At 42.8% G+C, this 15,566-nt stretch overlaps 1 protein-coding gene across 1 annotated transcript in view; it reads right to left on the reverse strand.

Moving 5' to 3' along the window:
- The window catches only part of EYA2 (EYA transcriptional coactivator and phosphatase 2), a 62,519-nt gene that overhangs the window by 2,936 nt on the left and 44,017 nt on the right, over positions 1-15,566 (reverse strand). The window contains exons 9-14 of the mRNA XM_009887956.1: positions 14,437-14,526; positions 7,604-7,662; positions 5,433-5,593; positions 4,273-4,387; positions 3,540-3,661; positions 2,612-2,712 (exon numbers count right to left, since the gene is read on the reverse strand). Coding sequence (XP_009886258.1) covers positions 2,612-2,712; positions 3,540-3,661; positions 4,273-4,387; positions 5,433-5,593; positions 7,604-7,662; positions 14,437-14,526 — 648 coding nt within the window. The remainder of the gene's footprint in view (positions 1-2,611; positions 2,713-3,539; positions 3,662-4,272; positions 4,388-5,432; positions 5,594-7,603; positions 7,663-14,436; positions 14,527-15,566) is intronic.

Raw genomic sequence — 15,566 nt, forward strand, 5'->3', positions numbered from 1 at the left:
CTTTTTTTTTATAAAGCTCAGGTGTGTAGAAGCCTTGACTAATGATTGTCATCAATCAAAGGAGGCGACAGCCCAGCAAAGAATGTCTTCTACTAATGGGAGAGCTGCTTAGGCCAGGAGACACAAGCAAGAGGGCTCTTGAAATCCTGGCTATAGAAGATTGTTGAACCTTCCCACTTCTTCATGCGGCCAGAGAGCCCCTGCAGCCTTTGATGCAGTCATGTTCACTGACCCGCTACCTTTGAAGTCCGGCACCGGGCTGTCAAAAGCAGCAGGGTATTATCACTTCATTCCCAGTCACAAATTTTGGACTCTTCTCTGACAACTCCTTAACCCTTCATGAACGAGAGGTACAGTTGCAGATTTAGCTAGTTTTCCAAGGTGGGGGCAGGTAGTGTTGCTTCCATTGCCCAGGGGAAATACACTATAAAAAAACAGGGCTCCTGCTGCTTTGAAGACAACCTGAGATAGAATTCTGGGGACAGAACATGTGCCCATCACCTTATTTGCTACAATCCCTTTGTTCCTGGGCTTGTGTACCTAATGAGCTCAAACTTGCATGGAAAATCTTTGCAGGATCTTCATTCAGAATGAGATGTCAGGTCCTCCGGCGCAAGGTCCAGCTGTATAGCTGAGTTCCTGTGATGTAATATTTTGTATATCACCTAAGCTACAACAGTCATCTCTGCGTCCATTAAAAATTAACTAGTTTGCTGAAGATGGGACTCATGCAGTCAGTTCCTGCATCTCAACTCATGTGCAACTCAACTTCTGAAGCAAATGCAGCTCAATCGCATTTCTGCCGTCACATCAGGAGCACAAGACCCAGAATCACAGAATAGTAGGGGTTGGAAGGGACCTTCAGAGATCATCTAGTCCAGGTTCACCTAGAGCAGGTTGGACAGGAATGCATCCAGGTGGGTTTTGAATACCTCCAGAGAAGGAGACTCCACCACCTCTCTGGGCAGCCTGCGCCAGTGTTCTGCCACCCTCAAAGTAAAGAAGTTTTTCCTCACGTTCAGTCGGAATTTCCTGTGTTTGTGCCTGTTGCCCCTTGTCCTGTCACTGGGCATCACTGAAAAGAGTCTGGTCTCGCTCTCTGCCCTTTAGATATTGATAAGCATTGATGAGATCCCCTCTCAGCATTCTCTTCTCCAGGATAAACAGACCCAGGTCTCTCAGCCTTTCCTCTCAGAGAGGTGCTCCAGTCCCCTGATCATCTTTCTAGTCCTCCACTGGACTCTCTCTAGTAGTTCTCCGACTTTCTTGAACTGGGGAGCCCATAAATGGACACAGTACTCCAGATGTGGTCTCACTAGGGCAGAGTAGAGGGGGAAGATGACCTCCCTTGACCTGCTGGCCATGCTCTTTTTAATCCACCCCAGGATACCACTGGCCACCTTGGCCACAAGGGCACATTGCTGCCTCATGGTCAACCTGCTGCACAAAGACATCTTATGAACGCTTGCCATTCATAAATCATATTCCTGTCCCTGTAAAGCCAAATAAATGGAGATTCCAGGCAGGTTTCTGTTCTAAAGATTGGGAAATGAAAACTTTAGCTATTCAATTCTCATGTTGTACAATTCACTTGATGTACCTGAGTGCTTTCCTTCAGGTCTTTGTTGTTCTCCATGTTTGTACCGCTCCTGGCTTCTCTAATACACTGATATCCCTTGTATATGGCAGAAGGTATTCCTTGCTGTATCTCTAAATCTTCACCCCCCACACTAAATCACTGTAAGTAGAATGTGGGCTTTGGTCTTCTCAAGTTTTGCTTTTATCTCTTCCAAGCTGTGGGGTTCCGGCTTCTCTCCTCTCACAGTCCATCCAAAACAAAAAACCTTCAACTAGTCCCTAAAACTCCTGTTCTCGTTTCCCAATGACTGGACCGTGGATACTAATGACTGAAGAACTCAACTGGATGCACAGGTTAGTCCATTTAATTCTAATGCTACTTATGCCAACGGGCCACATCTTTGCTGTGAGCGAGAAACATTACCAAGGGCTTGTTATTCCTGACCGTACTGCTTTTGCATTTTCTGTTCTACTTTGCATTCAGTACGCCTTCCCAATACCATTTTGCTTGTGAAATTAATCACACTGATCCGTAAATCATTATTAGAGGCAGCAACTCAGTACTAGTCTCTTTGGTATTGACTCCAATGATGTTCCACCCTATGATCTCAATGAGTCATAAATATAAATATATGTATGTATATATGCATATTCTAATAAGTAATTCAAAACTAATTTCAATAATTTGGAATTTACAAAAGCAACATGTGTAGAACAGAAATTTACCCTGCTTGCTCATCTGAGATCACACACCGGAGGTTTCCTTTTCATGTGTTTAAAGTCATCTTTATTAAGCAAGAATGACTCCTGGAACATGTGACACAGCGACTACCTGAAAAATTACACTAACTGCCAATGGGGGGGATTTACAGTAAGAAATTTCTCACAAGGTTGTTGAGTATTTTGCATATTAAGAAATGAGACCAATAGTATACTGTTTCAAACGGACAGACCTTCCTTAAATGCTTAAGGAAAGAAAGGGTCATTGAAATTAAAACTTGGAAGAATCCAGCATGGCATCCACAAACTGTACCTTTTTTGCTCCCTGTTCCTCTTCAACACCATCTCCTATTACAATGTACACGGCCTTCCTTCCAAACCTTTGCATTATTCTTTCAAAACAGCTCGCTTTCCCTAAACAACAGAAGAGAAGACACATTTTTTTATCGGGACACATATGGCAGGTGGGGCCAACATTCCGGTACTGGAGCTAGCACCTAACTGAACCTGCTGCTACATTGCTTGTTTTCTTTTGAAATTAGAACCTAACTGAATCTTCATCTGAGATGGATTCTCTCCATCTCATGTCAGCTACTAGCATTTTCTTTATCAGCCAAGGACTTCCAAATACTGCCAGTTTTGTGTAAGCTTTGTGACTTTGATGCACTGCTTAGACTGGCAGTTGGTAGACTGATGGTAGTCAGTTTTGAGAGCCCTCTTATGTTCGTTCTGGTTGCAGTAAAAACATGAAAATACAAACCTCAGAGGTTCAGACACTTAAACCAGAAAGGACAGAACACAAAAATTGCCCCAAGCCAACCCTTACCAGCATTTATTACTCACACAGCTTCATAAAGCTCATTCAGCATACTTGACCCCTCTGCAAGAGTAAGAGGATCCAAACAGCATTTCTGTATGTAACAGGTCCAACTGGACTGCCTTGCTCCTAGCTGGGTGCACCTGAACATCCCACATGCAGGAGGTGCTCCACAGGGTGCGTATTTTTCAGGCTCACTCCTCCATGGAGACACTTGGGAAGACTTGGATTTTTTTAAATTTTTTTTTTCACTCCATACTAGCTTAAGTGTGGGCAGTCAGGATGTGAATTAGAGATGTGTAAACAGGGAGTTAAAATTAAAGCTCATACATTTCTTGTTGCGATCAGCTTGAATTGGATGTGCCTGACTTAGGGATAAAAATTCAATCGATCTTTGGTGAGGCCTAAGTTAGTTTGCTCTTACCTGTTTTTGTTGCACTGTAAATGTTTTCAATGGGGAAGACAGTGCCCAGTCCATAGAGAAGCACTTTAGCAAGAGCTGGTATAAGCTGAGTTGTGGTGACCAACACATTCACACAGTTAGGCCTAAAAAACAAAAGTTAGTAGATGTCGCAATCTGTGTTTCTCTCTTTTACTCTAGACTGAAAGACTGCAGGAAGCAAACTTCTCTTGCAACTGGAAGTTCCCAAGCCACTGGGAGATTATGCAGCTAGAGGTAGATAATGTGAGTACTGGTAATGTCTTTTTATCAACTTAGTAGAATGAAAAAAACATAAACCAAACTAACAGCAGCGATATGCAGCCTTACTGCATGCATGCCAGGATCTATTTGGTGGGAATTTAAACACCACGTAGCAATGTCCGTGCTGGGCTCTTTGAGTGAACACGCTCAGGGACAGCAAGGCCCTTTTCTCCCTTTCCTACTCTTTTGTACATCTGCTCACATGAAGTGTGCCACAGATGAGGTAGCCAAGGAAAGGCAAGAAAAAGGACTGTTTTTTCTTCTGCTCAGTTTATCATCTCAAGCTTACCCCAACCCTTGATAATACAAGTCTGGCAAACATGTGCAGACTAGCCTCCCACAGGTTTGGCCAGCAAAGTCCTATAAATGTGTCTCCATTTGTTTAGAGGGGGGGGAAAAAGGGAAGCAAAGGAGATCCTGGATCAAGCCTGGCAATTCTTCAAGCTGTTCTTACCGTGAATGTATCAAATTCAGCGCCTTCAGAGCATGTGTGAGCCAGAGATCAGTCAGCGCTTCAAGTTCCGCTCTTAACTGCAGCCAGGTTTCCCTCTTAGGAGCTCCTATTAAACCTGTAAGCAGGGAAAGCATCTTTGCAGAAGCACAGCAAGGGAGCTGCACAGCTTTGTATGTAGAATGCCAAAGGGCTCCTGCCCGTGTTCTGAACCCTATCTCTCCCACTACCCTCCTCTTGGCCCTGGTGCAGGCTGCTTCTCTTTGCCCACTGCCATGTCACTCCAAGGCTCTGCCCTGAGGTACACGAGGCCTGACTGCAGCACGCTCCCGCGCCACTGCCGCTCAACCTCCTTCCTTGCCAGTGGAATGGTATCAGTCACCCGCACGCTGCGGGACCTTTCTTAGAGTTAGCATAAAGCTTGCATGGGAAGTGAGCAAGAGGATGAAAGAGCTGCTGTGTGTAGCGGGTGGTGGCCTGAGCTGAGAGATATCCAAAACTAGAATGGTTTGGTTTCTCCTGAAAAGCTGTGCACTATTTCCAGTAGATGTGGGTAGGCTATTCCTCCAACTGAAAAAAAAAGAAGTGGCAATATTCTAAGTTTTGCTTCTTTCTCTTTCTAGTCAGAGACCCGGCACTGATGTTCTAAAAGATAAGCAGAGCAGCCTATTGGAAGAACTGTCTGGAACTAGCTGAGATGAAGGAACCCAGGACATCCTGATATCTGGTGGTATTGTTTTGTGGGAGTTAAAAACAAGTAGTTGGGATACAAGAATGCCTTCAGACAGAGATCAGCCATATGTTCTGTAGAAAAAAAAAAAAAAAAAGCACATCTAGTTTTGAACAGTTTGCCTGCTTGCTACGCATTTTGGAAAACTGGAGAAGGTTGCTTTCCTGCCAAAGAAATTACAAAATAAAGCCCCGGTCTCAGACTTCAGTCCTTCCTCCAACCACTAAACCAGATATCTAAGCCTATCTCCTGCAAATCCTGTACAGAATCTTATTTAAGGGTGACTGCTGAAATACTTGCTCAGCTCAGCGTGAAGTATTTTTATCACAATGCTCCCTACACCTCCTCCATAGATGTCCCTAGCAGCGTCAGAAGTACTGGGGAAGATGGGGAAGATGAAAGGCATGCTTGTTGCCTGGCCACGGACACTTACCCCCTACGTTGTTTTTGTAGGTGTTGTACATCTCTTTCACCCGACGGTAGCGGAATGCTAATTTCCTCATCCAGTCTACTCCCCCATGAACGCCTGAGCCCAGACACAGATTTGCACTGGCAGTTGAACTGTGAAAACCATCTGCGGAGAAGTTATATGTGCTGCAAAAAGGAGGAGGGAAGGCAAGAGGTCAGTATAATTCAGTCCGTACAGTGCCAGCAAGGAGTGGAAACAATTGAAAGGAAACGTGGAGACAAGTGGCAGCAGAGATGTAGGCAGGACACACTGTACAGAACTGGAGTCCATCTCTAACACCATTTCTAGCACAGATTTAAAAAATGTTCTTACTGTAAACACAATGCATGTTACTTATCACTCCCTGCCAATTCTGAGGTTCTCTGGACAACATCTAACTGTCCTCAGGTCACTGAAACTCCTCACCTGCCTCTCATTCAGGATGCTAAGGTAACTGCAGAAATACTCAAATCCTAAAGGAGATGGTGTTACCTTTCTGACTGCTTGGCTATATTGCTAAACAGGCTCTGAATGCACATTAGATGAAGAACAAAAAGTAAAGAAATTAACTCAAGGAGCATTAACTGCCTGCAACATGTAAAAGTTTTTGGGTTTGTTTTTAAACTGAGTTAGTATTTCAAAGCAACTCTAGAGTAATTACCAAAATGAATTGGGGCGAGTGACAGTTCCACAAGCACTTGAAACAGGCAGTTTCTCTGAAAGGCGGCGCACAGAAAGAGGCAGTACCAGCTCATGGCATCTTAAACATTTGCCAGATGACAGCATCAGGATGGGTTTCATGGTTTGAGCAGATCTCAGACTGAGCTGCGATAGAAGAGGGCAGCTGCACCTCATGGGGCACAGTTGGCTGGATGGACCCAGTGAATTTGGACAAACTGGGCTTAAACCAGAGCAAGGGAAGGGACAGAAAGGCTCAGTGGCACAGACCTACCCTTCTCAGCTGCAGCTTGAAGTTAGCTCAGCTTATAGCGCTTCTGACACCTCACTGGGGGAGTGGCCAGTGCTGGTACATTCACATCCTGATTTACTGCACAGTAATTTCCCCTTCTAGATAGCCCTGATGCCACTTTATTTCTGTAATAGAGCATCCACATAGGAGTTCAACATGCTTAACATACTTCAGTCAGCTCAGCTTTATTTCCCATATAGACAAGCCATGAGCAGCTGAGAAGTATTTTTGAAACAACTGAAATTACTCAGGCAGGGGCTTTTCACAGGATTCAAGATATGCTGTTAGCATACGGATTTTTTTGTTCACTCAAAGTGCATGGATTGAGATAAAACCCAAATTAATGTTTTAATCAATGCCTGAAAAGGTATTCAGACTCACCTGCTTACAGGCCACTGGAGCCAAAGGACCTAAACATACATGTGCCATTTCAGTACACTGCAAAGCACAAACTAGCATTTCAGTTACAGCAAAAAATCTTTCAAGTATTCTCTGCAGAAGGAAAAGTCTCTTCCCTAAAACACTTCATTGTTTTCTGTGCTGTTTCTGCACCAATTTCTCATAATAACCAGCCATAAAAACACAAATTACAAAGCTCTATATGAGCTCTGCACACTACATTCTTGTGCCAACTACCATGACCCTGCAGGCAACACTTTGTGGAAGATAGATGTAATTGTACAGAAGTAGTTTTAATGTACATGATGATCTAACTTATACAGATAATAATAACATTCAGTGCAGTTTTGGTACAAGTTTCTACCAGTAACAAGGCTCTTGCATGGCACGGTCCACAATCCTCACTACTAAGCCCATTCATTACAGATTGGGCAGTGGGAAAGCTTTCAATCTGGTTTTGAAGCATTTTGGCCACACCTGGGCCAACTGGTTGGCCAAATCATATCAGAAACTAGCGTAGTCTGATGGGAGTTCAACCTAATTTTAGATATATTTCCCAGAATGGTTCATAGCTCAGTATAGTCAGGGCCTGACAGGAGGCACAGGCGTATTAATGTGAGAAAGGAGACTCTAGTTCTGTGTGCTTAATAAAAGCAGCCAGCATGGAGCCGGAGAGGGGAGAAGATGCATGGCTGAGAATGTTATTTTACATCACTGACCAGCTCCCTGCTATTTCAAACAGCTAGGGACTACCTGACCTGCAGCTTCCAGCCTGGAGATCCCGTACCTTAGATCTTGACCATTATCATCTGATGATACATCATCTATGTGGATCTGGTCACAGTCCTGAGAAGTGTACAAAAAAAAAAAAATACAGCAGTAAGTAAATGCTTTGAAAAAAATTTGAAAGAATGTAATGAAAAATTACTTTAAGGGTAATATTAAGGAGACAAAATCTTGCTAGTGTTGTATGGCATAGTCCAGCCAGTTAATCGTTAGGAACAAGTATCACATAGCACTTGCACAAAATATGAATAGACAGAGCGTGTGTGATCTGCTGTTATCTAAGGGCACAACAGCTCTTGAATAATACAGTAAGTGAAACTCCTTCCTATGCAGACAGGAAAACTCTGGTTTTTAAATGTTTTATGCATGGTAAGGCAGAGATCTGGCAGCCTCTCCCCCTGTGAGAATACTGCTTTGGACAGGAGGTGTATGCCCACATAATTATAAGGGGAGAATATCTCTCCCAAAGAAATTCCCAGAGATGCTTGTCCTGCTGGTGTTTTCCCAGTTCGTTCTGAGGGGGCTGAGCCTCCTTTGATGCGCAGGGAAGCTGGGCTGAAGCACTGAAGGCAGCACTCATTCATAGGCCCAGACAGAGTTAAGAAATAATGTGTGTCAGTCATGAGGAAATCTACACACAGGAAATTTAATGAGAATATATACTTGGAGCTCAGCCTGCATGAAGTATGTACTCTAGATCTTATCTTTCAAAATCCTTCATTGTTTGAATGGTGGAGGCCCTGCCTCAAAAATTTGAGAAATGTTATTTCTTTGGTTTCTTTCCGAGTTTTAGCATTAAGATTAGAAAGAGAAAAATCAGGAAGTTTCTCCTACTACCTTAAATCTCGTTTCTCCATGACCCTTGCAGGTAAGAACAAACCAGAAAGCCTTCAAGCTGAACACTATCTTTTGTTCTGGTTGACTTTTCAACAGAGGTAAAAAGCACTTGGTACAAGAGGACTCTGAAGTCAGAACAACCGCAGCTAACCAAGGTACAGTTATTTTTTACCACTTCAGTATTCTGTAAACCACAGAATTTGTCTTAACTTCCTTACACAATTATGAGTTTTATGCATTACTTTAAACTAACCCCTTTCAAAAAAAGAAAAAAAATCTCTAAACAAGTAACCAAACTTGCTATCAACGGCAAAGTGTCACAGATAGTTCTTGTCCATAATCATGAGATTTTCGGCAGCATTTACTTTAGATAATTCTCAAAAAGACACAAGATTTTATCTTGTTCTTGTCTCATCAGTCCTCTTATCAACCTACCACCGGGGTGTATATTTTCTGTATAGCTGGAGCCAAGCAGCTGAATAGCAGATCTCTGCTGACACCTCTTGCTCTCCTGCACCCCCATAATTTTTTAAGCCCCCCTCCCAATAGCTGTTGTGAGCCATGCTGGGATAATATTGATGCAGACCACTCCAGTTGTAAGATTCAGGGCATTAAGTCAAGGGAAAGGTATTTGTGGAGGGATCTGTTTTTCTCATTTGTGAATGAATTGTTCTGTACACTGAAGTGTGACAACAGTAGCTATCACATTTCTAACTTAATAAAATACCATGACACTTGGTGAGACGCTACCTCATAGTCCGCCGGCTGAGCCTATCGTGTTACTGGGTGAAACACAGGGAAGCTGGTTAACGCAAGAATGTGGACCATGTTTTACTACTTGGTTACGAGACTAATTTTTCATTCTTGCAGAATTTCCTTGAAATCTTAGTGAGTAGGGAATCAAGGCAGGATATCTGGGCTGCTGAAAAGAAGGTCCAGATTGTTCAAATGGAAGTCTGCAATGGGGATATATCCCAGTTTTCACATCTGCTGACTTTTTAAAATTATACTCTGGGATCTCAGAGGTATGGCACGTACCGCCTGTAACTGAGTCAAACATGTAAGACCTCAGTCAACCCTCGCAGCTCTGGGAACTGAACTGTTTTTGCTGTGTGGTATCTCTAGGTCAGTCTGCGCTACACAACCTGCCTCCAGGTGGGACCAGACCCTTGTACCCACGTGTAAAGGAGCCTGAGCTAATGCAGCTTTGAAATGGTACTGCAGGCTCAGAGAAAGCCTCTGCTGCCTCCTTGTGAAACACAAACTGTTCCTGAGGACGCATGGAGAAGCTCCTTCTGATATCACTTACACTCCCTCTCAACACTCTCAAGGTATGTCTCATGCACATATGAAAACAACTTACAAATGCACAGGTTGTCTAGTTGTGTCAGGACTGTGCTAGAGATTTTTGGACATCTTGTGGATTCATTGATCAGTTGAGGTTCCATCCCTCATTACGCGGGGGTTAACAGTTCCCAGAACACAAAACCTCTAGGGATGGCTCTGAAAGGCAGTAACTTGTAAAGACACTAATCTCCCTGTTTGTTAATTCCTCATCCCCTTCTCAGTCCTCCTGTCCTTAATACCTGTTTTCCAGAGTGATAGACAATACTATCTCCAGAGGGACTGAGGGTGAAAGGTACTATTCTTTAGTCAGCATTGCACTGTGAACAAAAGGCAGCTGGGAGAAAAAGCACAACCCTGGAAAGCCCAGAATTTGTATTTTAACTTCACTGTGATCTGTAACCTTGGACAACTCCTTTTCTCCCTGATCCCCCAGAAGGGGAACAGAGAGCGAGAATATCTCCTTTCAAGTGAATATTTGCTGATATATTCTGCAGTGTCATCAAAGCCCTTTGTACACAACACCTTGTATGGCCTACACTTGCAGACCATAGGGATGTAATCTGCCTGTACTGTTGCAACTGCAAGCAGAGATGATTTGATTGACAGGCACGTAAGTGCTACATGAGTGGATGAATTAATGTCGAAAAACCACACTCGAATGATTTCAACGCGTGGCTCAGCAAACGCAGGCCTTGCTTGCCTGGACTATGTTGCTAACAACCTCCATAACAGGGCAATGCTTGTGTCACTGAATGCCCTGGAAATGCAACATACTGGCTGCCCTTGTCAAGGTTTGGTGCCTTGATTCTTTGCTGCAGAGCAGGCACACCACTAAGCTGTGCTTCAACAAGCATTGACCTCTTCCTCTGCTTTGAATCAGCTGCAAAGAAGGCCAACTCCTCAGTTGTACAACTTAAGAGTTAACTTGCTGACAGAATCTCTTTCTGTAAAAAGACCAAAAGTGTTTGGTAGAAGTGGTCATCTAAGCTTCTCCAGTCATCCACCTGCCCTGGGGACCAGTGATCAGCCTCTTTCTATCCAAACAGCCTGAGGTTTGGGGTGAATTGAATGGGAAACTGTCCTCTCTACTAGGCTGCAGCACTAAGAGAGGATGGGTTGAAACAGGTTATCTGAATGGATCTGCTGATTTGCCTTTTCACACATCCAAGATTCCCACTCCTGAGCATGCCAGGAAAAATACATCCAGGCAATGCATCCAGGAAACCCAGGAAACAGCTGCCTGAATCCCTTCTCGGTAAACCCTGTGAACACATAAAGCCCTGGCTAACAACAGAGTCTCGGAATCATTTTTTGACAGAAAAAAGGGAGTATTCCAGTTCAGGCTCCTCAGACTTTGAATCCAGTTTTTTGCTACAATATGAAATCACATCCTCACCAGATTAAGGAAGATCACACAAATGCTAGTAAGGGCTGTGCAAACCTTGCTGTATCTATGGACAAACGTTTCATCCTCATCAGGCACTTCTATGGAGAGCTTCAAAAGCACTTTATACCCTGGCAGCACCTTCTGCTCTGCACAGCACTGAAAACTGCAGCCAGCAAAATAAACCATTCCCTTGTGCTAAAGCAAGGTAATAACTGATTTCCCTTGTCCAACCTGCCTCTCTGGCAAGGATGGGCAACATTACCTCCACCTCTCCCCCTGCTCCCATTGTCAAGACCAAAGCCAGCCATACTCCAGTTGGTTCAGTTTGCTGGGTCCCCCAAAATCCCAGAACTTGGCTATGGATGTGTGCCAGAGAAAAATTTTGCTGTGATTAGCATTATGTACTAAGAATACTTTTGCTTTGGTCTTGAAAAGGACAACTATCCTACTGCTTTCTCAGTTGCAGCTTCTTTCACCCTGCCCCAACATAAAAGACGCTCAGAAATGGTTTCAACCCCATGTGGTTTTAGCTTATTTTGTCTTGTATAGGCAACTGTTATACCACATGATGGTGCTAACGTATACGGTAATGTTTGTGGGTCTAGAACTGAATCAGCGTCTGTGCTTGTTTTTTATCAATTTCTTTTTTAACAATATCATTTACTGCATTTTTTTTTAAGCCTAACACTTGGTGACATTCAATCCTTAAATATCACTTTGTGAATATCAAACCTGGCTTTTATTTATCAACCTAAGTGAAGGAGTAGGATGGTTAACGAGCAGAGATGGATGACTCTGTTGTCGCAAGTTCTTCCAAACTGACATGGCTTTTTCTGGAAAGTGAAATTTTGTAAAGAACATTTACTTTTCTTGAATTCTCCCTCATCCCTTGTTTTTTTCATTGAAAAGGCACAGCTAAAACAAAACCACCTTGGTATGGTTTTGAAAAAAGCTTTGGTTTGTTTCACATATCAAGCATGTGTGAAAAGGGAAAACTGGAATTTTTCAGTAGAAGAAAATGATCTTCTCTTTCCAGCTACGGGGGCCATGCATCATCATTCAGAATGCTTAGCGTTTTTATCTTAATGCTGGACCTAAGATAAAATTGCCTCACAGTGCTATCTCTTTGCTTGTTTCTCCTCTGGCTAGCTGGAACACTACTTGTTTTCAAAAGCTTTTAACATCTTTCACGGTTTTGAGCCATTCAGGCACAGCAGCGAGTTGTTCTTACCTTTAGGGGGCCCGTGCTGTCCCTTTACACCCTCTGGGAAGTCCATGAAGGTTATACTGACTCACTCATTCAGCTGCCCACCTTGGTGTTTCTCAATTTTTCAGTAAAAGCAGGTAAGCTGATAAGATAGCCTAGGAAATCAGCAAAAATCGCTTCTCTTTTCTCATGCAGCAACAAAATAGCACTAGTAATATAATTTTTTTTTTATTTATAATCTTTGTAGCCCAAGCTAATTAGGGACAACCTCCCTTAATATTTTGCTGAACAGATATGTCCTGTAGCACCTGGCTCTTTTTCTGTGTTGGAGATGGAGCTCAGGTATTTTGCAGAAGATTTTGATTTCTATTTGGAGACACTAAACTTTAGGTCTTCACTAGACTGGTTCTTACTCCTTTACATAGTCCTTGTGGAATGAGAGAGTCCTATATCAGGGATTTTTGTTTAGCTTTTGATTCCTTAATGTCTAGAAACCACAAAAGAAAAGAAACACAACATACTAACTTTTTATAATTAAAAACTTTGCTCTACATAGTGGCTGAAGAAGAACTTGAGAGGCCATGTGAGACAAAACTGACCTAAGGGCTCTGCTTCTAGCAGCCAAAGCTGTTACTGACTGGTGAGCGTGCAGAATTTGACAGAGGTCAGACAACTTGCTACTTCATTTCATGTTTTACAGCAATAAGTGAAGCAAGGAGAAAACTTGTTTTAAAATGATTTGCCAACTTGTATTCTTGCAAAAGTCTAGATAGGCAGAGGGTTTCTGGAAGGTGGCTTTGTGCAGGACACGGAGCTTTGTTGCACCTCATTTTGAGATCTGATGGGTGAAAAGGTGCTGGTTGTGTATTAAATATTATCAATATTTATATAATACCCTGGACTCCCAAACAGAAGCTCTCTTCTTCTCCCCCCCCCCCAGAGAAGGATTTTTTCACTTTGTCCTTTCCATACCCCCATCACCAGCTCCCTCTTTGAAAAAAGCTGAAAGAGGAAAAATCTGTCCATTCAGGTGCTACCCACTACTTGTCTTTGAAAGGAAATGAAAGTTCTCAGCAAGTGAAACATCAGATTGTAAGGAGACGGGTGGTAGGAAAGGATGTACCTCCTGTAATGCAGAGGACCACGGTGCAATTAAGCAGTGAAGGAACCAGAAGTTCTCTGTGAACTCATCAGGCACAGAAAACATTATGTCATTTCATACGGCACAGAAACAAATTCTTCCTTTCTCACGTGAAGAAAAAGACCACAGAAGCCTGCCCAGGGATGCCAGATTTTTTTCCTCCAAACACCTCCAAGCAATACTCTGACTCCAAGGTGCCCACATCTTACTCACTTTGTGTGTGACTCATTCAGACTTTTTCTACTGATTGCAAATGCAAATAACTTTTCATCAGCACTGTACAGCTGTTTCTCAGCTGGTGACAGAATTCTGCTAGCATCACTTTGCTTGAATTTTACCATATATATATATATATACATACACCCCCTCCCCCCGAAAAAGGATTTTTGCTTTGTATAAGGCATGGTCAGATCTGACCACACCACAAACAGGAGGGATTTTTCCTCTTGGTCTTTTATGTTGAAACTCCCATAGTTTCATCTTGCAGTGTGCCTGAGCTCGAGCAGACCTCCTGCTCTGTCTGTGTGTGTAAACAGAGCTTCCTCAAGAACAGAGACCATTTTTAAAACCTCTGCATTGGCTCATAGCTAATTGCTACCTGCCCCATAGGATCTATGCTAATTTCGCTTAATAAAATTATTAAATAGCAAATTTCAGGAGAAGCAGCAGCAATGTCCTCATTATTAGATTTAGTAAAACTGCCAAAAGCCACCATTGTTACTGTGTATTTAGAAAAAAATTCCTTAACAGAATGAAGATGTCTAAGGGACACAGTAAAGTATGCTTCCAATAAGCCATCTAAGGGCCATTTCTTTGGGGTCAAAAATGAAAGTTTCTTGGCCAGAAAAACAAGTTTGTAGACCAGATGCAAATGATTAGAAAGAGAGATGTTAAATAAAATAAGCAGCTACATACCTCCAGGTCATTAAAGAACAGATGTGTATCTGCAAGGTTGAAGATCATTTCTTCCATCATAAGACCTATCCGCACAGACGTTGTAGTGTCCTATTAAGGGAAAATAAGGGGTTTATTCCATTCACTTTGATTTTTCTTTTTCTTTTTTTTTTTTTTGAGGGGGTGGGACATCTTAGAGCGAACATAGGATGTACACATTCCTGTTTCTGAAGATATGTTCATTAAGGTAATTTTATTTCCCAAGTGTATCTTAACATGATTTTCCCATCCTTTCTTTTGCTCTCCTAGATAATCAAATTCTGTTCTTTGAAGGATGTCTATGGCTCGCCTTGACCAATAATAGCCCACACACTTCAGATGATATAACAAGAACCTTTAAATACCTGAGACTATATAAGAATTGCTTCAGTAGGTTAAACCAAGAATTGATTTCCAATAGCATCGTTAATGAACGGTTAGGGGATAATTATGAGTAAGACCGTGTTCCATCCTTTAAACCACCTACAGAAGGTCAGCATTATTCGCTTTTAATGTCAAACAGCAGCTTGGTGAGCAAAATCTGAAAATAGAACCCAGGAGCTCAAGCATAAATCGAGTCGCTTTCTCTAAGGGGTGTAATCCATGTGTCTCAGCATGCTTGGCTTAGATCTTTACTGCCCTGCTAACTCAGGTGATCAACACAGAACAGGACCTGTTGTTCCCACATCAGAGCCCAGCGTGTGATACAGTATCTACTGTCAGGCAGGCGATGCGAGAGCAGCCACACTACTGCAAAGCTCTTCCATCCCCACTGAAGCCGCTTAGTTATTTAACAGCATCTGCAGAGTTAAACCAATCCCATCCTACCATGCAAACCCAATTACAGCATGATAAAACGCTTGTCCACGTATGACTATTCCTGCTCAGGACACAGCATGCTTTGCAGTGGTATAAAGCATGCTTACAGAGCCAGAACTGTAGCCACAGAGGCAGTTATACCCAAGTAACTAAAAAAAGTTTTAAAGATTAAACAAAAAGATGAGACAAGACATGGCACATTAAAATGCTGGATGGGTTCATCTGTCATTCTAGTTAGTGTTAGAAATGGTGACACGCACCCGATACTCCTGTCTGCGTGGGCTGGCTGACTG

Source organism: Charadrius vociferus, unplaced genomic scaffold (genome assembly GCF_000708025.1).
Source record: "Charadrius vociferus isolate BGI_N301 unplaced genomic scaffold, ASM70802v2 scaffold280, whole genome shotgun sequence".
Classification (NCBI taxonomy): domain Eukaryota; kingdom Metazoa; phylum Chordata; class Aves; order Charadriiformes; family Charadriidae; genus Charadrius; species Charadrius vociferus.